The 23,076-nt window shown below is 56.0% G+C and overlaps 6 protein-coding genes across 6 annotated transcripts; 5 read left to right on the forward strand and 1 right to left on the reverse strand.

Moving 5' to 3' along the window:
- Positions 1-96: 96 nt before the first annotated feature.
- Positions 97-1,878, reverse strand: IE81DRAFT_341814 (NAD(P)-binding protein). Its single transcript, XM_025515667.1, has 5 exons — positions 1,579-1,878; positions 1,462-1,516; positions 1,101-1,384; positions 835-1,026; positions 97-765 (listed from the first exon to the last, which is right to left on the reverse strand). The coding sequence occupies exons 1-5, from the start codon at positions 1,613-1,615 to the stop codon at positions 347-349; spliced, it is 987 nt and encodes a 328-aa protein (XP_025368958.1). The 5' UTR covers positions 1,616-1,878; the 3' UTR covers positions 97-346.
- Positions 1,879-2,090: 212 nt separating this feature from the next.
- Positions 2,091-3,267, forward strand: IE81DRAFT_324138 (NDUFA12-domain-containing protein). The gene is made up of 3 exons (XM_025514155.1): positions 2,091-2,346; positions 2,437-2,623; positions 2,894-3,267. Exons 1-3 carry the CDS (start codon positions 2,234-2,236, stop codon positions 2,999-3,001), a joined length of 408 nt encoding a protein of 135 aa, XP_025368959.1. The 5' UTR covers positions 2,091-2,233; the 3' UTR covers positions 3,002-3,267.
- Positions 3,268-7,425: 4,158 nt separating this feature from the next.
- Positions 7,426-7,695, forward strand: IE81DRAFT_291354 (hypothetical protein; the record flags this gene model as incomplete). Its single annotated transcript, XM_025511896.1, has 1 exon — positions 7,426-7,695. A coding segment is annotated over one exon (270 nt), but the record flags the coding sequence as incomplete, so codon positions are not given.
- Positions 7,696-10,689: 2,994 nt separating this feature from the next.
- Positions 10,690-12,634, forward strand: IE81DRAFT_154711 (hypothetical protein). The gene is made up of 2 exons (XM_025510476.1): positions 10,690-11,612; positions 11,737-12,634. Exons 1-2 carry the CDS (start codon positions 10,868-10,870, stop codon positions 12,450-12,452), a joined length of 1,461 nt encoding a protein of 486 aa, XP_025368961.1. The 5' UTR covers positions 10,690-10,867; the 3' UTR covers positions 12,453-12,634.
- A 3,597-nt stretch (positions 12,635-16,231) lies between these two features.
- IE81DRAFT_303090 (putative monosaccharide transporter) lies at positions 16,232-18,291 on the forward strand. The gene is made up of 2 exons (XM_025512267.1): positions 16,232-16,499; positions 16,573-18,291. The coding sequence occupies exons 1-2, from the start codon at positions 16,381-16,383 to the stop codon at positions 18,119-18,121; spliced, it is 1,668 nt and encodes a 555-aa protein (XP_025368962.1). The 5' UTR covers positions 16,232-16,380; the 3' UTR covers positions 18,122-18,291.
- A 1,764-nt stretch (positions 18,292-20,055) lies between these two features.
- On the forward strand, positions 20,056-22,884 carry IE81DRAFT_367151 (OPT superfamily oligopeptide transporter; the record flags this gene model as incomplete). Its single annotated transcript, XM_025517055.1, has 6 exons — positions 20,056-20,317; positions 20,430-20,769; positions 20,858-21,884; positions 21,942-21,982; positions 22,042-22,079; positions 22,163-22,884. 6 exons carry the CDS (start codon positions 20,056-20,058, stop codon positions 22,882-22,884), a joined length of 2,430 nt encoding a protein of 809 aa, XP_025368963.1.
- Positions 22,885-23,076: the final 192 nt, after the last annotated feature.

The raw sequence follows: 23,076 nt of genomic DNA on the forward strand, positions 1-23,076 counted from the left end.
GGATGACGGTCAACAGGCTGGACTGGTCGATCACTCACAACAATCGTGAATCTTTTGTATCAATGAATGAATCATACATCTCAAAGTCAAGGACTGCTCCCAGCTCAAAAAAGTCCTTCCCCAAAGCCCTTGACGAATCCAACTCTTAGCTCAAGACCCGAGCCTTCCAAGTGTAGTCACTGTAGCGTTGAAATGTCTGACTTTTCCACAGTTCATCTATCGTCAAGGCGAGGGGTCCTTGAAGGCTCGAAAGCACCACTCATCCCGGTGTTCGTGAAGGCCTGACCCACTGGCCCTGCTGTATTGTACATATGTATTCCGTCATGGCCTCACCACATCTGAAGCGCTAGAAGCTCGGCCTTTCCCTCAAGCTTTCTTCTGGCTCGGCGCCCACATCTCTCCAGCCGAGCAGACGTTTCATATCGGCTGGCTCGATTGGGCCTTCCACTTCTGATTCCTCTAAAGCTCTGACGACAGCTTTGGCGACCGTGTCCACGTGCAACGGAGGAGTGGTAATACCTCTCGCCAAAGCGGTGAAGTCCGGACCGGTACGGGAGCTCGGCGTTGCGCTCGGCTTTTCGTGAGGGGAGGGCGGGGTGAAGATGGATAATGGAGAGCGAGGAGAGGAGAGGAAAGAGAGGATTCGAGATGGGGTGGGCACCCACGTGCCGAGTGTGTGCGCTTTGCCGTGCACTGCTGCCGACAAGTCTAGCAGTGCTGCAGGAAGGGTGGACAGCGGTCGATTTGCTGGATGATACATCAGCCCTGCGAGATGAAGAAGATAGCGGATCAATCTCGACTGGCCGCGAAGGTGGCGATGCTCAGCGTTCTCACCTGGCCTCATGAAGATCGATCGCAAGCCAGCCAGCTGGGCAATCGCAGCCTCTGCTTCTCGTTTCGACCTAATGTACCCCTCCGGAATGATCGGACGGAAGTGATCAGCTGCCGAGATGAAGATAAAGGGCGCTGGTGACTCGTTCGTTCCTTTTCTCCTTGTGGAGGCAAAAGTGTTCGCAACGGTGACGGCTGCAAGGGATGAAGTAGACGAGTCGAACATCAGTCGCGGACAAGGAGGGGTAAACTTTACGCGTGAGACTCACCGAGATCGCGATTGACAGCATCATACTTGCTCCTCTTCAATGGATTTGAGCCGCCCGCGCTTCCACCGGACCAAGCTCTGACAAGCTCCGCCGCTGCGTCCTTTGGCGTCTTGTACTCGCCCTCGAGCAGCCTTCCCACAGAATGCACGCACGCATCACTGCTGGCAGCTATCTCTTGCCATGTTTCGGGAGCCCCCGCATTGGCGGCATGCCACTTCATCTGCGGAGACTTTGCCCATGCGGGTGTGCGCCCCGAGGGAGCCACGAAGGGCCTCCCCGAAGAGCTGTTTGGACCAGGTTGCGGGGAATGCTGGTCAGCAATTCAACGTCCCGCATATCGTGTGCCAAGACCCTGACTCACCTAATCGAGCTCACTTCCCAGCCCTTCGCAAGTGCTGCCTTGCAGATGGAGGAGCCTGGCCGAGCGTATCGTACTCAGCCCATGAGGTCATCTGAAAGCTCAATGAATGCTGCTCACCTAGAAAGCCGTTTCCGCCCACGACAAGCAGCCGCATCCCGGAGTTTGCTGTTTGGATCACAGGCTGAGAGGAAGGTGCGCGGGGTCGCTTTGCTGGGGATTGGCGTGGACGGAGGGTGATGTTCAGCTTTACAGTGTCAGGCGAATGCGCGCCAGCTAGATTGACCTCGAAGGTTGGGGCAGATCAAGTCAGGGAGCTGTCGCGAAACAGGCCCGAGTGGCATGCGAAGCTGGGCGAAGCACCAGGCCTTCTTAGCTAGATTGGGAGGCTTGAGTGAGGTCTGAACTGATGAATCGGTTAGAATCTCATCAGCCACAGTCCACCTCTTGATCTATCACCCAATTCGATCTTGCTGAGTCAAGAGCCTTGAGTCAAAAGTCTCGAGTGCGTGGAGAGCTGCAGCATGCGTCACGTGCATGTCGGCGGCTGCTGCTGGGCGCGTTGATTCGAAATCCACCGCGGCCAATCGTGAGAGAGCGCGTTGCCGCTGGGCTTGGCTCAACTATCGCCCAGGTCGTCGGTGAATGAGCGCTCACGCACGCCAGAATCGACCCGTCTTGCTTGGCCAAGGCACACCACAACCAGCAATCCGTCACGCTTAGCCGACCTCTGTGAGCGTCGCAGCAATACGCCACCAACTCGCATTGAAGAAAGATGTCCCTCGCTCGTACTATCGCAAACGCACGCAAGGCCGGCTTGTCAAAGTTCTGGCGAGACCTGCAGTACATTGGTGATGCAAAGGCAGGCACGCTCGTAGGGATCGATCGGTGAGCATTTAAATACACTTTCAGCATCACTGGCGACCCCACGATGCTCACGTATGCTGACGTGTCTGCCTTCAACTCGTGCTCGCGCAGCAATGGCAACAAGTACTACGAGGACCTCAACGAGATCCCGGGCAGGCACAGATGGGTGGACTTTGCTCAGCACGATTTTGCCGTCTCTCAAATCGAACCAGCTTGGAATGGCTGGCTGCACCACAACAAGCAAGATCCTCCTAATGTTGATCCTGTGACTATTGCGTCTCACCCCACGTGGGAAGCTGTGAGTACATGCGTCGCCTTGGCGACCTGGGTCAGGGACAGGGAAGGCCGCAGGTTTGGGGTACAAGCACTGGTGATGGTGGGTGCTCGTACACGTCGCAAATTTCTATTAGAAGATGGAAAGTACTATGTGATGCGATCGGCCTCTGGACCGAGTGAGCATGGTGGTTACGGAGCCTGCTAGCTGCATCGCACATACTTTCATCACAAAGACTCAAAAGCTGACGCATGCCAAGCTTTGCTGTCTGCTGCTGCTCGTCTTTCTCCTCAGGACCCTACCGAGTCTGCGACAGGTACGCGAGGCTCTTTCAGGACGTATAGCACCACGGTCTCTCCAAAGATTCAGTCTTGGAACCCCAAGGTGGCGTCCCGATCATAAAGGGCGTCAAGCCATAGCGGGCTACGTATGGACTGAACCTACACTCTATCATCACGCTTGGCGTCAATACGATCAGATACAAGATACCTTGCGAAGGCGGCGACTGCTTTGTGCAATTGACGTTCTCGCGAAGCTTGGAGTGCTCGCAAGCCCAAACGCATCCCTCGATTGTGATCTGAAGTCTCAGAGAGGTCTCACCAGCTCTGTATCGAGGCACAGACAACCCTTGACTTGGTTTGCGAGGGGCGGATGATGCTGACCAGGAGCAACTGCTTTCTGCTACTTGCTAAATGCATCCTGATGATCTTTTGGTCTCAAAGGCGACCTTACCCATCGCTCAAGACTTCAAACACTTGAACCTTGGCTAGAGGAGGTTTGATTTGAATGCTTGATTGTGAAATTGAGATTCGGCTTGTGCAGAGCGGACAGTGTTGAATGGACTATCTCCAAGCGATTCTTGATTGGCAAGGTTCAAGCATCAGACCAAGTCTCAATTGAAGTCTTGAGCTTCAGTTCTAAATGGAATTTTTGAACGAAATCTTGAATGTAGCCAAGTTCGGGGTGTTTTCTGGGCGCGCTCTTCCTTCTCAATACCACTTTTCATTCTTGATTGTGAATCTCACGCGTTTACTAAAACATTCAACATTCGTTCGACAATTTTAATTCAAACTTGAAAGCCGGCACATGGCCAGCATCCGCGCCCCGTGGCATCGCCGCGAGCTGCTGCTGGATGGCGCGCCGTGGCCATGCAAGCTTCCAGCAGAAAGAAGAAGCTGCCGACTTCATTGGAAGCAAGAGTCGAATTTGATTAATCATACCACCACCAACCTCAGATCTGGCGCGTCGTATCTTCAAACCTTTCAGTCCGACCTAGCCCGCTAGCTGCACCCACCGTCCTACGGAGCGGCACGACACGACCCAGCCAAACTTCTTGATTCCTGGGTGTGCTCTGGCGTTCACTGCGTAGCCTACCGATCACGTTTGGCGACAGTAGCAAGACATAGTGTCACGAGCATACAGCTAGATGAGTAATGTTGCACCAAAAAACGATACACTCGCAGATGGCCAATCGGACGCTGCGCTGCAGAGCAGCGCCGAGAACGCATCGAGTCCAGACATGATGCGGGAGGCTGCTACGGCGAGCGCCGGAACTCGAGCATCTATCTCAGGCACAGATGCTCTGGCGACGAGGCGAGCGGCACCGCGAACCCCACCTCGCATGGCAAGCCCAGCGACAACCAAGCCTAGCACCTCTCCTCAGCAGCTCCGACGGGAAGATAGCCATGTATGGCACTCTCGTTCAGTAAGTCCGCTTCAGCGCTTCATTCCGGGACCAGACCACACTGACTTGAGCTCTCAAATCGATCTTGCCCATCAGTCACCTGCTGGCGAGTACGAGAAAGGAGACGGGCACAGCGTCGTCATCCAAAGAGCAAGATCGGCTAGCCCCCTGGAAGCATCTCGAGACCCTACCCGTCCTCGGCCGCTTGCAGAGCGGTCACGCTCGCACCTCGATCAGCACTCTGCTGGGATGCGAAGAAGCCCTTCGAAGAGTACCACGAGTGAGGAAGAGGGCGCAATCGACGAGAATGAAGTAAGTCATTCTTCAGATCGGGGTTGTTCAATTGTCGTTGCGAAGCTCCCCCTAACCGGCTCAACCCATTTAGCACGCTCAGCCTGCGTCCCAGCCTGCCCCAACTCACGCTTCGCATCGACAGTTGGTCGGCGGCGAGCGCAGTCAAGATTTACAGAGTGGGAACAGCTGGGCGAAGGGGTCTCGGGATGACTCTTGGGGGTCGCACTCCGGCTCCTATGCGGCCATCCGAAGGGAGTCCCGCGATCGGTACTCGCCAGTGAGCTCTCAACCTGCGCCTCCACGTAGACCGCCGCGCACAAGCGACACTTATAGACCGGGAAACTTGAGCGGGCGCTCAGCGGGCCTGCGTATTGACAGTTCCAGAAGAGATCCTTACGATGATTGGGAGCGTGATCGCCTTCGCGAACGGGATTGGGATCGGGAAAGGGAGAGGGACTGGGAGCGAGACAGAGACAGAGAGAGGGAATGGTCGCGACCCAGCATTCGACATCGTGAACACCGCGATTCTCTGTCTGCGCTAGAAGAGCGAGACCGATTGCGAGAGCGGGACAGGGATCGCTGGGGAGGGCTCAGCGATCGGTCTGCTGCTCTGCACTCACCATCGACCTCGACAAGAGCTTATCCGAATCCCAATGCTGTGTCTGCTGGCGGGATGGGTAAGCCTGCTATGCGGTCCTGGGGGTCTGGTTCCGTGGCGTCTGGCGCTCGCTCAGGTCCGTCATCACCCACCACGCCACGACGAGCCGAGAGAGACTCGCAAGGCACGTACAAGCACACTAGCGATGGCCGGACCCATGAAAGAGACGGTGCAAACACCCGCGAGCGAGACCGCGAATCTCTGTCCCGAACAGAAGGGTCACGGACAACCTCGGAGCAGCCGGAAGTCCTCACATCTTTGGCCGCAGATTCTCAATCACAAGCCGTGTCGCGCGAAGCGCCAGACATGATCCGGCGAACACCTCCGCGAGCAATCAAGAGGGAAGTGGAGACCCCTTCGCGCCATCTGCGTGCTGAAAATTTGGCACAGAGCCAGGATGCACAGGTCAAGATAGCGGGTGTCTCGTCGTCGCAGGATGTCGGCGAGCAAGATTGCCAGGTGCCACCACCAGCAATTCAACCCAAAGCGCAATCATGTGACATTGAGCGACATGCAGCATCTGACGGCCACACGGGCAGTCAGACGGATGCGATGCAGCTTGAGCAACTTGCCGAGAGTCTGGGCGTCCCTGTCGAGCCTTCAACGCAAGGATCACGAGATGCTAAGAGCGTGGAGGCAGCAGCGGAGCAGAGGCCCGTGGCTCAGAAATCGGACGAAGCAAAGCCCATCACAAACACTGTCACGACCGCGCCTCCTCATCGCGGCGTCACACCAGCACTGCTTGAGTCGTCTAGCTCAGAGGTGTTCTTGCCTGTCGAGGCAGGAAATCCCGAGACGTCCACTTCCACTGACGCTTCCAAAGACAAGGATTTGCAGCCATCAGCCATTAGCGCACTCTCTCAACAGCTTCTGGCCACCTCGCAAAAAGCTCTCGCTTCGCCAGACGTGCCGACGCCTGCTCTGTCTGCTGGCTCCAATCTCCCCGCTGCAGCGCCGACCGAAGCTGCAATGCCGACTCCGCTGCAACAAGCTGTGGCTGCGCCAGCCAGCGGTCCGACTGCAGCAGAAGATCTTGCTGCCATGGCCAGGTACACGCAGCAAGAGAACATCGAGCAGCGAATCACGACACGGCAAATTACTTTGGACACTCCTCTGCCTCGTGACGTCCAGACCGCTCCCGAGGTCAAACCCGAGACAGACGACGCCATGGATGTTGATGCCCCGGCAATCCCAGCAGCCGTTGCTGCTCCAATCGAGGAACAGAGCGAAAGAGCTCAGGTCGTGGACACTCCGGTAACGCGGGTGCCTTCCGCTGGCGGCGTCTCACTTGCAGCTCAGATCGCCGCTGCGGCAGAGAAAGTGCCGGTCAGTGAAGGCACCGCCACGGTGTCGGCCGCGCAGCTGACCAGTGAGGCTGTACGAGAGGACGCAGGCATGTCTCGAGACGTTGACATGGTCGATGACTCAAATTTGAAACCCAGCGAGCGCGAAGAGGTCACCCTCCACCTCAATATACACCCACCAGATTCTAGCGTTGCAACAGACGTCCAAAGTCTTCCCCTGCTGACCCCACGGACGCAAAGAGCTCGAGAGGAGATCATCAGGGAGACACGCACGCACCTGTTTGGTTTGTTCAAGCCAGACGAGGCTTGGATCACCAGCATGGAGCGCAGCAACAAGAGGCTCGCCTCCCAGACGACGAAAAGCGTGATCAAATCTGCTGTGTACGGCGCTCCTCGCGAGATGAAGCAGGACCAATGGATGGACGAGCAGGACCCAGAAGCGGAGAGGACACGCGCAAGATTGATGACGCAACTGCTCAGCAAGAAGCGACGTTTCATTGCAAAGCTCGAGGGTCTACGGCAACAGTACAAGGCTCTGGATGACGACTGGCAGGCGCATTGCGCACGACTCAACCGCCTTGCAGAGTCGCGAGAAGTCAGCCGTCGTCCAATGATGCAAATGTCTAACAGCACACCGGTCGTGGGCTCTGCTGCGCCGAGCGCTGCAGCGGGCGCGGAGGACTCTAGTGCCGCTCTTCTGACACCGATGGCACTCGGCGCCGCGGTCGGCCGTGCGAATCGGCGCAGCAATCAGGGTGCCTTTCCCGGTTTCGGTGATGCTGTCCGCTCCGAAGCAGAATTTCTGGAAATCTTGGCGTCGTTGGAGAGCGCCGACATGCAAGACCCAAATATGCGGGCTGCGCGGACCACAGCCACCGCCCCTGACATGCTCATCGATCCGGACAGTCACCTGCGCGCACCGCAAAGCGCGGCTCCCTTGCGACTCGAAAGCGACTTTGATGACGATAATGGATTTGTAAAGGATCCCGTCGCATTCTTCTTGTCAGACTTTGATCCAGACTTTTGGTCCGAGGAGGAGAAAATCACGTTCGAGAAGCGCTACCTTCTTTTCCCCAAGCAATTTGGAAAGATCGCTGCGGCGCTGCCGGACAAGACACCCTCTCAGTGTGTGCGCTACTACTACCTCACAAAGAAGCTGCCAGGACACGAGTACAAAGCGATGAGTGCTGCCAGAAATAGGGAGCGAAAACGAAAGGCAAAGTTCAAGCCAAGGAAAGCGAAGGGCAGCGCTCTCATGGCAGACCTCAAGTCGGCAGCAGGCGATGAGTTGGAAGAGGAAGATGCCGGTGCCTCGCCGCTCGATACGCAAGACCTCGGAAGGAGAAGGTCAAGGATGCTGACCAGCTCGATGGACAAGCAAATCTCGACTATCGCAGAGGAGGACGAAGAGAGTACAGGTCGCAAGCGAGTTAATGAGGAAGACGGCCAAGGCAGCGCCGTGGAGCGAGAGGAGAAGCGAGCCAGGAAAGGCGCTAAAAGAGGGCGCAAACCCGGCAAAAGCTCTGTCAACGCGTCAGCAGCCCTTGTTGCCACTCCAGTTTCGGAGACTGCTGAGGATTCGTTGCTCGGCATCGCTGCAGACCCTGTGACGCTGGGCGAAGGCTTGGCTGCAGTAGCCTCCGCGACGAAAGCAAAGAAGCGGCGCACAAAGACTCAAACAAGCGGCGTCGGTTCTGGTACGCCAGGAACCCCTACGGAGACCACTGGTCCGGCGGTGCCGCTTGACGAAGCGACAAAGCGCGCCAGGCAGCCCACGTCATCGTACTGGTCAGTGGCAGAGCGCAACGAGTTTCTTCGATCGCTGGCCATCAAGGGCAAGGATTGGGACGCAGTTGCGGAGGGTCTAAGCAACAAGTCTGCTGCTCAAGCCCGCAACTTTTTTCAGAGGAACTCGATCGAAGCCGATTTTGCTGAAGCCGCCGCTGTTGCAGAGCAAAACGCCGATCTCCCACTGCAAGCAAGGGAAGAAGCGGCCAATGTCTTGGCTTTACGACGCAAGGGAGCAGAGGCTGACGCGCCGAAAGGGGGAACATTTTCTGGACCAGGCGGCATGTCTCTTGACTCGTCTGTGGACGCAGGACCTCGCGGACTGCGCATCAACAGCCTACTGAATGACGAACCATCTGATCGAAGCTCGCCAAGCATGAGTCGGCGTCCTTCAGTACCTGATTGGCTCAGAAGCACTCAAGAGGGAAATGGCGAGCAACACTTGCCGCACGACACCGACGGGCAGGAGAGACTTAGGCACAGCGCTGGTGGCATTGCTGGTCCTCGCCAATCTGCGTACGAAACACCTACCTACGTGCACCAACAACAGCAGTGGGAAAGGCCCCCCCTTGCGTCACGGGCAGAGGCGCCCAACACGACTTTCGATGCTCGAGAGCGCGTCCAAGGTCCTCTTAGCATGCATTTCAATCATCAGAACGATCCGGCAGCGCATTCCGACATTTACTCGAGGCATAGCCCACTGCCCTCGCCTGCTGTCCAGCGCTCAAGCGCGATGCCGCCCCCGTCGTCGTACACTTCGTCTTCGAGCCAGCGTCCGGGCAATCCATATGCAGCGAATTCGCGCGCCCCTCGACCGTACGACCAAGAGTCGAGCTTCCAGCGAAGCTCCACCATGAGCGATATCAGAGCCTCTCATCTTGCTGAGCGCCCTTCTGTAAGATCCTCAGTCTTGCAGGAGTCAGGAAGCCGCAGCGGCTTCTTGCACAACCGAGAAGTGGAGCAATCCCAACCTATGCGTCCGGAACTGCAGCATCACAGTCTGAGCGAGGGTCGCCTCGGCCCGGGCTCTCAAAGCACAAGTTCTGTCAGCGCATACGGCCGGTCACCCTCTGCAAATTCGTTCAGCGCGTCGCCGAGTGCGCAGAGACCTTTGTCGGTCGCGGGATGGCACGATGCGACAGCAGGGGGATCACACGCGTACGATAGACGGGATGAGCGTTCGCGACTGCCAGCTCGAGAAGAGTACGGACGCGGAGATGTGAGACCGCAGTCGTGGTCGTCATCCATCCTGAATCCACAAACGAGACCTACCTCGGATCTGCGACACGATTCTGCATCGCCATATGGCTCTCACTCGCCGGCCATCAGAGAAGCAGCGCCTGTCAGCCATCGCTCAATGTCTGCTTCGCCAGCTTACTTGCAGCCTCACAGCGCGTACAGCGCCAGCAACGCTGCTGGTGCCTCATCTGCCAACAGTGTGCACCGCGCACCCTCGCCGCTCAGCCGACCGCTGAGTGCGCACGACTCCCGCCCGATTCCTGCCGCCCCGTTATCAACGCGGCAATCCCCCACGATGTCGACCGCAGGGGCTTACGCGTATCCTACCCAGCAACAACGGGGCGAGATGCACCGCTCGTCACCTCAATCACAATTGCTACATCCCGAAGCTCGCCTGGAACGACCGACACTTCCTTCGCCGTCCGGCATGCCTCATGCGCAAAGAGGCCCTCCCAGCTCACAGCAGTATACGCATTCCTATCGTCCTCCCTCCCCTCGTCGATAATGGAGTTATGTAGAGTACATGTAATACAATAATGGTGATGTAGCATCAATGGTCACCACATCGAGTGGCCTGCGTGGTCAACTACATGCCCACAAGTTTTGAGTCTTGCGTCCCATTACTCTTGAAGAACAATGAGTCTTTGGCTGATCTGGGCGGGGTTATCAGACCAGCCAAGCAAGGAGATGTGCGCCTTGCTTCGCTGAGCATGCAACAGAGCGGTCGCGGAGGCCTGCCCTGTGGGCTTATCATCAATGAATCTTGCTATGGCTATGTGGGAGCTGCCATATTGCCATGGCCAGAGTCTACACTGGTGACCCCCCTTTGAGCTCACTCAGACCATCTCGCCACTCTTGACTCCCCAACGATCAAGAAGGTCCATCAGGCCTTGAAGGTCAAGCGAAGTAGGATTTCAATCTTTCTCTAACGCGGCTCCGTCATCTTTGATTCAAAATTAAATGTGGAATGAAAATTCATGTTTTCGAGGTCTTAATGAAACGTCACCTGCGTGTTGTATGCTGCGCGTAAATTCATTATTGATTTCACTCGCCAATCAAGAATTGAATGTGAATCTTGCAGGACAGCCTGCATCGGTGTTGGGAGCCGGTTACCACCTTTTGTCCATTTTAGACCATGATCATCACCAACTTGACGCTCTCGAACAAGTGCATGCCCTGCGCAGCTCAAAGAGTGAGAGCCAAATTGCACACTCAACGCTAGGCTGGCGAAGAACAGTCGCATGCCAGTAATGTCCGCGTAGCTGGTGATCAGCTTTGAGCGGACAACGCACGAGGCCGCCATGTTGCGCTTTGTCTGGACAGCACATCAGCGTGACGGCGAGTTCCCAGTCTACACCACGTCTTGGCCCGACAGCCACACAAGCACTGGTCAGGAAAATTTTGAGCAGATGGCTCAGGATGCGACGTTCGACTCGCCTCATGTGGCGTTGATGTGCAATCGCCTTGACCAGCGAAGCCTCTTACGGGCCACGCCTCCAAGCGGCTCGCACACCGTCGAGGACCTTGACGCAAGTTGTATCGAGCATTACCGAGAGCGACTTCGCTTCGCCTCTCGCATCTCTACGACTACCAGCGGCTTTCCTAGGGAAGTCCAAGGCGATCACCTTTCTGGAATCTGTTGCTCGCCTCTCAACCTCGTGGATTCGGCGGCCAAGCGTATGGGTGCCGGGATTGATGATTGCCATGGCGTCTGGACGTTTGAACAGACGCGCGGGGAATCGCGCTTCGATAAGATTGGCCTTCGCACCTGGACGAACGAGTCCGCACTGTGTGGCCTGCTGGCGTCGATGTTAAGCGTCGCCAGCAATGCTTTCAACGCGCTGCCAGTCGGGGCTGGCGAGGCATCCGGACCATCCAACGCCTCGTCCGCTCGGAGGCACGTTGTCTGGGCTGGAGAAGATCTCACGGATTTGCCGCCTTCTCCAGCCTTCGCCAAGGAAGTCATTAGAACGAGAGCAGATGCCAAATGGGACTTCGCCTTGTTCAGCTATTCGATGGTGGAGGGGAACGCAACAGATTGTCAAGGTGCGCCTCAGAAAGACCCGCAGTATAGGGGCACGCTCGTGCCCCCACACGATAGAGCGGCGCAGGCGCAAATCTGACCCATTGACATGATTGATTCCTACCTACTATCTGATTTGGCTTTCAGACGTGCGCATAATCGCAATTATGGAAGTCAAACGATACATTTCCCTTGAGACGCTGGCTGGTATAGTGGCGCTGGGCTCGGGCGGGTCCAAACCACCAGAAGTCTTAGGAGGATCAAAAGCATCGGCGTCTGCGCGGCTCTTGGCACAGCTAGTCGAATACTGCATGAGCACTGGTGCAAGGACAGGTGTCATCTTCAGTGGAGCCTACCTCCAAGTCGTCGACATGGATGGCACAAATAAGCCGCGCATCACTGTACGGACGCCATCCGTGGCACCTGCGTGTGGGCCTATTCTCGAGACGCCAAGCCGAAGTGGCAACGACCTAAAGACTCGCTACAACCTGCCTTGCACGCTGTTGGCTCTCATGACGCACGCGCTGGAGCGTGCAGAACGCTTAGGCCAAAGACCCATTCTCCAAAAGCATGCACTTGATGAGAATTCGGATGAATTTTACAAGCATGTGGAGAGCTCAGGCAGCAGCCAAGACCGACCGTCGAGCCGTCAGCTGCGCTCTCACACGCGTCGTGTACGATCTCGCCCAGCTCCGCGCGGTAGCGCTCAAGGTCTGCTGGATGAGGCCAAATTTCGTCCCGACGTCGAGCTTAGAGGTCTCCCCATTGGAGGAGGTGCGTGCGCCAGGGTCTACCGAGCCTACGTGCTCTCGGGTCAAATTATGCCTACGTCTTCTGGCACCACGCTTCTTGCAAAGGTGTAATGGCTTCGTGGACAATCGTATCAGCATTACGAGGACACGTTTCATCCTGTGGCACTTCATGAGGCGCGCATCTATAGGGCCTTGGAGGTACTGCAAGGGGAGAGCGTGCCGCACATTGTTGGGATACTCACACAAAGTGCTGGAACTGAGCAACAGCTACAGCAATGGTGCGATGACAGCACTTTTGCTGCCACTAGCGCTGTGACGATACGAGCGCCCCACCCTGAGGCAGACATTGCCACGCCATCCCTGACAGCGTCACCTGGTTCGGACAAGGATAAGGCCCCTGTTGAGCTCTGCCCTACTCCTCCTCGGCAAGTGCTTGGACTTGTGCTTACGGATGCTGGTAAGACTCTGGCAGAGATGTCCCACAGGGATTTGGTTCAGCTTGCTCAGAGCGTCGAGGCGGATGTTGAGCTTTCTGTGGGCTCCATGACTGCTACTCTGAAGGAGGCGTTTCTACGCTCAGCACGGACCATCCACGCAGCTGGCGTGCTGCACTGCGACATTCGAGCCGCGAACATGTGCGTGGCAGTGGAGCAAGGCAAGTTGCGATGCCGTTTCATCGACTTTCACCTGGGCAGTTTTGCAGATCCACAAAAGGATGAGAAACACTTTGGCAACGAGCTGCAACGTGTCGAGGAGGTCATCGATGATTGTCTTTCCAACATCTTGAGCGCGTAGACGCCATCACCACACGAGTAAGAATACGCTTCCGCCTGCTTGTACAATTTCCAGCACAGCGTCACATTCTCTATCGCATCCAAGCCAATCTTCAATACTGAATACAACACCGCAAAAACAAGTCTATGTAGCACCACAACAACAACTTTCAATCGTCATCCAATTCACCCGCGAAAGTTCGTCGCATGGGTTTGCCGTGCAATCCGCTGGTCTTGTCTAGCACCACAATTTTAACTGCGATGAACATTTGCCACTACTCGCCCGCACAAGCCTTTCCATACGATACGAGCTCCGTTCGTTGCGCCTCGGCATGCAAGCCTCCTTTTCGAAGCGCGACGCGCAGATGCGAACGGTTTTCTTGTACTCTGCTTGATGGTGGCTTTGATTAGCTGCAGCTCATCAATGCTCGGACCCGGGCAATGTCAGGGTGTGGCTGAATCGGCGCCCACCGTAGACTGCGCTGCCTAAGCTATAGCCACTATATGCTCGTTGTCGACCCTGCGGCTCGGAGATGTGAGGACCTCAGCCGTTGCTGTGCGTCGTCGTCCTGACCTCCACTACTCGCAGCTAGACGACTTGGTGCCATGTTGAATGGGTCATCACAGATGCGTGGTGCGACGAGCCTCCACCTCTCTTGCCGAGCCAAGCTGCAGTCCGCACGTATTCACGGTGCACTCACGTCGAAGCTCTGCGACTGTAGTGTGTGTCGCGGTCACACGACGATGCGTCGAACGTAGACGCTGACTTTTTCCACGGCTGCGTACTTTTTTGAGTCTCAGAGAGATGCGTGCCTGCGATAATCGACCGAAGTTCTTCCGCGCTTCTCAAGCCACCTTTTTGCTTTTTCTCCGCATGGACGCTTTGTCAGCTCAGCTCAGGTGTGACGGCTTGAGCTTGACTTCTTGCTGGATGGCGTCAAGCTTACAGTCCAGCTTCAATATCAGTCCGTCGTGAAGTCTGTTCGCCTGCTCGAGGGATGGACCGATCTTCACGTCGACGCACTCACTCTTAATTGTTGCGACGATGATGAGGCAGCGAGGCAGCGAGGCAAGGCGGCGTTTCTGCCGGAAGGGCAGAGGCCGAGCGCTTGCTCGCGTGCTCATTGTCGCGCACCCGTCAAGTATCTGCTTACATTGTCAGGCGATCATCAGAGTAGACAGGCCGAGCACCTGGGTCACATGCACTCGACTGCGAGCGGGAAGGAAACGAGAAGAAATTATTCCGGCCTCGTGCCAGCAGAGCTGTGATGAGCCTTGTCGCCCCACACCGAAGCCGCATCTGTAAGGTTCGCCCGAGCCGACGCGCTAATGCAAAAAGTCCAGGCTCAGCTGCAGCTTTCCTCCGGTTCAGGTGAATCCGGAGGCAACCACCAAGTCTAACCCGTCACGAAAGTAAAGTAGAGTAGATGAGTGCACGTTTGTTGTGCAGCTGCTGAGCCAGCGCGCAAGCAGAGCCATCTTGCCTTGCTGAAGTCTGGCCGTCTCCCTCGAAAGTCTCCAGATCGTTGCCGCGGTACATCTCGCGATGCATGTCTGTCTGGACAACGTTTGGGTGGTCGAAGGCACTCCAGAATCTTGAATGTCACGGTCGCCGAGCGATGGTTCAAATGCTAGATAGAAGTTGCTGATCGTCAGCGAATCGACATGAACAAAGTCCTTTCTGAAATCTCATTCGTCTACATAAGCAATATCGAAATTTTTAAAGGACGGGAGTAATTCGCTTCACAGCTTAAGTGGACTTTTGGCGATTCACCGTCACTGATCTGACAGCTTCCGCACCTCTCTGCCTGTTGCTGATTGGAATTCTCAAAGGTTCGGGATGAGGTTGTGCGTGTGACTGATTGCGTTTGGCATATCTGTATGTGACAAGGGCCACAGGTCGTAATGTGGATGATAATCGGTCGTAACGCGCAAACAATAAATACATCGATGGACAGCCTCGGCCAAGCAGCAATCTTGAATAGCCGTCCTCATAAAGAGTCTACGAAGTTGGCCAAGCTAGAAGCGGGCCCAGGAGCGGCGCCGTGGAGCCCCACAAGAAGATGGCAAGCTTTCTCAGAGCGTAGCAGGAAGCCACAGCAATGCTTCCCCGTCCCATTCCCTGCTCGTGTGCACCAGCAAGAAGAGCACTGCCATAACACGCACAAGCCCGTTTTGTTGGGGTCAAGAAGAATCGCGCTAGTGTATACCAGAAGAGTACTGTATAGCTTGGCTAGAGCGACTGCACGATCTGAGCGTGCTCGAGACCGCACATGTTGGCTCATTGCTTTTTCTTTCTGATGCTGCTGGGCGAGTGCGCTTGTTTCTTTTGCTGGCACCTACGGAGCGTGGAGCCCCGCAGCAGGGGTGAGGCTATTTGGCGCACAAATTGCCATTTTCAGGGGCAGCCGTTTTCTGTGATTCTCCGCGCGCGCAGCCACGAATATAGGAACACGTAGATGCTGGTTAAATGCCTTGGTCGACTTGGTCTGTTTGAGCAGCAGAGCGCGGATCTGCGGAGTCAGACCAGGTCTCGGTCATGGCTCGGCGCGGGCCTTACATTAGTCTCAGGTGAGAAAACGCGGACACGCGCGGGCGTTTGCAGATCTGCGCAAATTCACTCAGTGTGCTGCTGCAAGTGCTGTGTATAGGCAACCGCCGTGCGCGGCATCGCATTTGCCGCGCGAGAGCCCGCGGCCAGACCGCCGCGATGGCCCGCGCTCGCGCCAATTTTCGCGTCCACTCATTGTGGGCCCTTCTGCGCTCGTGCTGCCTTCCAGCATTAATTTGCTGCCCCCTTGCGAGTCGCGAATGTGGCTAATTCCTGCTGCCGTACCCCCGCAAAGTCTGGATTTGATGTTGGGCCGCTTGCGGTCCATCTCAGGGCTCTGGTGCCCATGCAGAGCTGCAAGGTGTTGGCGAAAGAGAGGTTCCTGCGTGAGAGGAAAGAGGCGAGGACGTTCGCGGAAGCGCGAGCAGCACAATGTGGGGGCCCGGGGCAGGGTAACAAGCAATCTATTTTCGCGTGTAACGGTCGTTGCACGGTTCCAGCTGGGGAAGCTTCCTCGTCTATAAATGGAGCCGATTCATCGTCAGAGTCGACTGCCCCATTTCCGTGTGCAGCACGACATCTTCTCAGCTCAGCCAGTCCTCCTCTCACCACTCTTGCCCCCTCACCCGCCCCCCTTGAGCATCACCTCGAGGTCTTCTAGCCGCTCTCCGCCCAACAACTTTACACTCACAGCCTCCCCACGAACCTTGCCATCATGCCAGGTGGTGGTGTTGTCCCCGTTCTGACGACCAATGCTGGTCCCGTCATCAAGCCCAAGACGAAGAAGCAGGCCATCCGCGCCGTCTTGGCCTCCAGCTTCATGGCCATGGGAGGGTGAGTAGAGATGCGCAGTCGATGCGAATTGACAACACGACTGACACGCAGCATCACTTTTGAACGCTTCCAGTATTCTCTTCGGCTACGACACTGGAACCATCTCCGGTATCATTGCCATGGAGAAGTTCAAGGAAGACTTTGGTACTTATTACCCCGACAATGTGCCCACCAACACTTCGCCGATTCCTCAGCCAGGATGGTCTCTCTCGACCGGAGACACTTCGCTTGTGGTCAGCATCCTATCTGCAGGTACCTTTGTTGGAGCGCTCTGCGGCGCGCCTATCGCCGACACTCTCGGCCGTCGATGGGGTCTCCAAGTGGCCATGGTCGTCTTTTGCGTCGGTGTCATTCTTCAATTGATCGCTCAGGCGCTGCCTCTCTTCATCGTGGGAAGAGTCGTTGCCGGTCTCGGTGTTGGTATCGTCTCTACAATTGTTCCCATGTTCCAAGCCGAGACGGCTCCTCGCTGGGCACGTGGCGCCGTCACCTCTGGTTACCAGTGGGCCATCACCATCGGTCTTCTCTTTGCTGCGCTCGCCAACAACGGCACTAAGGACAGGACGGACACCGGCTCCTACCGTATTCCTATCGGCGTCCAGCTTGGCTTTGCCTTGATTCTCAGCTTTGGTACCATGCTCCTTCCCGAGTCTCCTCGTTGGTTCGTGAAGAAGGGCAAGATCGAGCAAGCCGCCAAGAGCCTTGCCACCCTCAACGCCACCGACGTAGACGACGCTTGCGTGCAAGCCGAGCTTGCTGACATTCGCACCAATCTCGAAGTTGAGCTCACCCACGGCAACGGCACCTACCTCGACTGCTTCCGCAACAACGACCGCAAGAACCTCACGCGCACGCTCGTCGGCACATGGCTCCAAGCATGGCAACAATTGACTGGTATCAACTTCATCTTCTACTACGGCACCCAATTCTTCAATAGCACTGGTGCTGGTGACCCCTTCATCTTCACCATCGTCTCCAATGTTGTTAATGTCGTCTGCACCGTTCCCGGTATCTGGGCCATGGACCGCGTGGGCCGTCGTAACATTCTCGTCTGGGGTGCCGTCTGGATGGCCATCATGGAAGGCATCGTTGCAATCATCGGCACCGTCTTTGGAAACTCCAACCCTGCTGCTCAACGAGGTCTCGTCGCCCTCGTCTGCCTCTACGTCGGTGGTTTCGCCAGCACCTGGGGACCAGCTGCTTGGGTCGTCTGTGGTGAAATTTTCCCTCTCGCCATTCGTGCCAAGGCTCTCTCGCTTTGCACCGCTTCGAACTGGCTTTGGAACTTTGGAATCGGATACGCCACCCCTTACCTTGTCGACAGCGGACCTGGCAAGGCCGGCCTGGGACCCAAAGTCTTCTGGATCTGGACCGCCACCTGCGCCCTGTCTGCCGTCTTTGCCTACTTTTGCATCGTCGAGACGAAGGGGCTCTCTCTCGAGGAGGTCGACAGCCTCTACTGCACCACCTCTCCTCGTCTCTCTGCTGCTGCCAACAGAGAGATGCGCGCCAGACGCTCCGACCTCGAGACCGTCGGTGCTCACATGGTCAGCGACGAGGCTGCCGAGGCCGACGCTGCCAAGCGCGACGTCGAGTACGAGTCCAAGACCGTGGACGCTTAACATGCGAACGCGGTTCATGTGTTCGTCGACTGCGACAACTACAACGCAACCATTGCTCCCCCTCAAAAAAATACGACCCGTCACGAATACCGCTTTGTGCTCGCTACCCCATATCTGTCACGTCTCTTGCTATTCCTGTCACGATTGAAAATTTGGATGTTGTACGCTTCTCCTGTGTGTTTGTGCGCTGAGTGTGGGGTGTGGTGATCATTCGGATACGCTTCGCAAATTTTGCCCCGTGACGTATCATGAAGGCGACGTCGAAGCTGCTGATATGAAGCAGCTGGCTGAGATCTGACGCACGCTTTTGCCCTCGGATGCAACTCCCGTGGGCCAGGCTTGTGCATCGCTTACTCGCTGTTGCTTGTACTGTACCTGAATTACGGTGCTAGCTAGCCTGACCGCGATGCTTTTGAGGCCTACATGGCCCCAGCGTCTGCACTCGCTTGCATCTCGAGCCCGGCGCGACAGTTGGTCTGTTCTTCAAGACATCCGTGGGTTAGCTTCGTATAGTTGGTGTGTCGATGCCGGCGGCTGTCGTCAATGGCGGATTCCGACGCCGGCATTGATGTGCCGACAACGCGATGGCGACATTTGTGGCTCACAACGTCACTTGGACGCGTGCTGGTTAAATGGAGTCGTGCTGCTTCTGTATGTGCGGTCTGCACAGACAAAAGAGTTAGGTCGAAGCAGGTAGATGCACACTAGCGCCAAGGCGATGGGCTTTCCTGCGGTAGGTACAGAAGTCAACACGCCAGACTTGGCAGATTGTGCTTTGGCAGTCGTGAGTAAAGAAGGACCCTGGGAGATCCATTTCTGCATGCTGAATGACTTGAATTGAAAAGACTTGTGCTTCTCTTTCGCTTGCTGAGCGCGCGCCTTCGACCCGTTCCCATCGCAGCGCAATGTTGCGATAAGCACGTCCTTCGTCCTGTAGTGCGCTCACATTTCGAAATCACAATGATTCCTTCTCTTTGCTCGACGATAGCTGCTATAAGAATGTCGTCATTGAGAGGCCCTTTTGCCGGCCCTTCTTACTCCGTCCGGCGGAAGCGTGAATCTGCGCGCAATCACGCGGCTTCGCGCCGGCGGCAAGCGGTGTAGACTGCTGCAGTGCCCCAAAGCGGTTAGCTTGGACGCAGACGCAGACGCAGACGCAGACGCAAGCGTACTACTACGCGTGCGACTCCCTGACTGCGATTTCACGCGATCACGCCATCGTAACGCTTTAGCGCCCGTCTTCCTCACGTCCGCAACCACTCAATTGTGATTGCCTAGCTGCATGGCTAGCCGTCGCATGCTCCGAAGGGCGCCATCGCCGTTCGAGCCTGCGGCAACTTCATGATGGGCCGATGAGCTCTCACATCACAATTAAGACTCACACTAGCTGCTGCTGAATCAGTTTGCTGATGCATGTCTTTGCCACAAGTCGCTCGGAGATGGCGCCGAGATGCCCGTCAGCTTTGTTGGGCATCAGCTAGGTTGTCGTGGGGGTGCTGCTGGGTGGTGGTGGACTGGACGCGGCACTACCACACACGAAGGGGTTCGCTCTTCTTATCTGGCTTTGACGATTCTGATTCGGCACAGGCTTTGCCCTGCGCGCGTACCTCGTGCTCACCACGCCAATGAGCAAGCAAACTCCTACGCCCATCGTCTTGTCAAGAGAGGCATCTATCTACCTGTGCCTGACTCGAAGCTGACCGACAGCTTGCGCCTCAGCAACCTCTGCGAATGGCAAGACCGGGTCGCGTGTGAACGAAGCACGCCATTCGCAATACAAGTCCCAGTCCCATCTCACAAGCAGCTCTTGAGGTCGAGCCTGCAGATGGTCCGCTGAAAAGATTCATAAACGATCCGCGCTGGAGAATCACGTTCAGTGGAAGTCTTCCGTCATCATTCTTCCTCCTATCCCATCCTGATCAAGCACACGCAAAATGGTCCTTCGTCGCAAAGCCCAACCTGCCTCCCTTTCGGAAGGCGCAGAAGAGATCGGCGAAACCACTGCGATTGAGACGGATCCAATTGCAGAACTCAAGAAAGATGACGACGGACCAGTCACACCATCCTCCCCTTCGGAGAAAGGCATCGAGGAGAAGACGTCCCACGAACTGGAGATCGACGAGGCCCAAGCCGGACTTCGCGAACTCGATGGATCAGAAGGCGTCACCAAGATTTCGGATCAAGTCATTCGCGACGGTCAGTATGAGGAACGCGCATCTAGGGTGCGATCGAGGGCGAATTGCTCTGGCACTCTCACCTGATGCGGCACCATTCGCTGATCATCACCAGCTTCTTCCGTTCATGTCAGGTGCCGATGTGTCCAGAATCGCAGTCTCGACTCGTGACGACGGAGACCCGGCCCTGACCTTCCGCTCGGTAGTACTTGGCTCAGTCCTTGCCGCGTTCAGCTCTGTAGTCACCGTCTTCTATCTGTTCAAGCCTGTCCAGATCAGTATCAGCACCGTCTTTCTTCAACTCGTGGCGTACGTACTGGGCGTTGGTTGGGCCAAGTTGACCCCCTCAGCCGAGCGCTTCGAAAGAGTCTCACCACGACTCGGCGCTGTCGCACGCTTCTTCAATCTGGGTCAGCCATTTGGGCTCAAAGAGCATGTTGTTGCCACCCTGATCGGTAGCTGCGCCAACAACTCGTAAGTACGAGCGATGAGATTCATAGCGATGGAGTGGATAGGATCTGACACGTGTTCGTTCATACTGTTTGTCATTCTGCGTCAAAAGACTTGCAGGTGTCGAAGTAGCCATAGTGCAAAGACTCTTTTACCCACAGAGCTCGCTGGACACCACCACTGTTCTGTTCGGTCTGTTTTCCATTTCCATCATAGGGTTCGTGATTGCTGGCGTACTCCGTCCGCTCATCGTCTATCCGGCAGAGATGGTCTATTGGACGCAATTGCCACAAATTTCACTGATGCAGAGTCTTCACTATGACGTCGCAAAAAACAAGAAACGCCTCACCCGCTTCGGTCAGGTCCTTCTCGGTTCGACGATCTACGAGCTCTTTCCTGCCTATCTCTTCCCAACCCTAAACGGAATTAGCATTCCGTGCTTTCCCTCTGCGCGTTATTCTTCGGCCGCTAGAGATGTCGCGACAAATATCTTCGGAGGCGCGAACTCGAATGAAGGTCTGGGACTTCTCAACTTTTCCCTTGACTGGCAGTATATCACCTCCTCGGCACTGTCACTGCCACTCAAGCAACAGGCTAATAGCTGGATCGGCTTGGCTTTGATGTGGCTCATCATGCCGCTGCTCTACTACCGCAACGCCTTCGGTTCTCGCGCTGCGCAGCTCCCAATGCTCGGCACGTCTCTTTACGCAGAAGACGGGTCGAAGTACAATCTGACCGCGGTCTTCGGTCACTCGCTCACCATCAACAACACAGCGTTGGCAGAGCAGGGGCTGCCAGTGCTGACGTCGTCCACTCTCTGGGGATACATTTCAGCGAATCTTGCTGTCGCCGCGCTCATTTCGCACGTTCTTCTGTTCTACGGAGCGGACATGTGGAAAGCGCTCAAGCAAGCTAGAGCTGGTACTCAGCCAGATCCTCACTACCAAGCGATGAAGAAGTACAAGGAGGTGCCCATGTGGTGGTACGGTATCGCCTTTGTCCTTGCTTTCTTTGCTGGCCTTATCTCCGTCCTGCACGGCCAAACGATGCCGTGGTGGGCTTACCTGGTCTCGCTCCTCTTAGGGGCTGTCATCGCTCCTCTGTCTTGCGTTTTGTACGGGCTCTTCGGAAATGGGCGAGTATCAAAGCCCCCTGCGCAAGGTACTTGGCCGAGAAATCAAAGCTGACTCACGAAGCGTCGACGTTCCCTCGATCCTCTCGATTCGGATAGCATTGGGTAAGTCTGGACTCTTTTCAAAGCTTGTATCCGCTTAACTCACCTACCCTGCCCCACAGCACGAACACTCTGTCTAAGATGGTAGGCGGCGTCCTTGGTACGTGCTCGTAGATGATTGTTTGGCGGCAATACAGCTTTCCTCAAGGTTTTTTATCGTGCTGACCGCGACCTTTCTCGCAGTACCGGGGAGGCCCCTCGCCGGGCTATGGTTCGCTAGTTTCAGTCACCAGGTCATCCTTCTCGCTGTCAACCTCGCGTCTGGTCTCAAATTTGGGCAATACACTAAGATACCTTGGCGCACTCTCTTCGCAAGTCAAGCATACGGAACACTACTTGGTCTTTTGGTGAACTACCTCATCGCAGTTCAGGTTGCCGTGAGCAAGAGGGAGGTGCTTCTCAACGACGAAGATTCCAACGTGTGGTCCGTCGCGATGTTTTCCAACCTCAATTCCCAAGCGGTTACATGGGCGATAGCAGACCGCGTATATTCGTACTCTCGAGGCGCTGGATACTGGCTAGTTCCTTTCGCGCTCTTGATAGGCTTCATCATCCCATTCATCCACTTCATCGTCCAGCGCCGATGGAAATCCTTGGAGAAGTACCAAGTAAACGCTCCCATCATTTTGCAGTACATGGGCGGCTACAACTACTTCGGGGCCTTCAGTTACCTGACATCGACAGTAGCCATCGGGGCAGCTGCTCAACTCTGGCTTCGTCGTCGACATCCCAAACTATTCAACAAGTACATGTACATCGTAGGGTCGGCCTTGGACGGCGGCTCGCAGATCACCCTGTTCATCTTAAGCTTTGCTGTTTACGGCGCTGCCGGGCCTGCCAGACCTTTCCCAACGTGGTGGGGAAACCCAAATGGCAACGTCGATCACTGCAATCCGCCCGAATGAGCGGCGAAGCAGAAGCGAGGTGGATGTGCATGCAAGATGCTCCGTTTCTGTTCAGCGCCTGCATGTGCCCCCTTTCAGCTTACGCCATTTCTCGGCTATCCCCAAAGACTCTTCGCGCACACCACTACTCACAATCGTACTTCGAGCGACCTCGATCCTGATCAGTAATGAAAGTTTGTCACGCTTCATTGC

The sequence above is a fragment of the Ceraceosorus guamensis genome (genome assembly GCF_003144195.1).
Source record: "Ceraceosorus guamensis strain MCA 4658 unplaced genomic scaffold IE81scaffold_37, whole genome shotgun sequence".
Lineage (NCBI taxonomy): Eukaryota > Fungi > Basidiomycota > Exobasidiomycetes > Ceraceosorales > Ceraceosoraceae > Ceraceosorus > Ceraceosorus guamensis.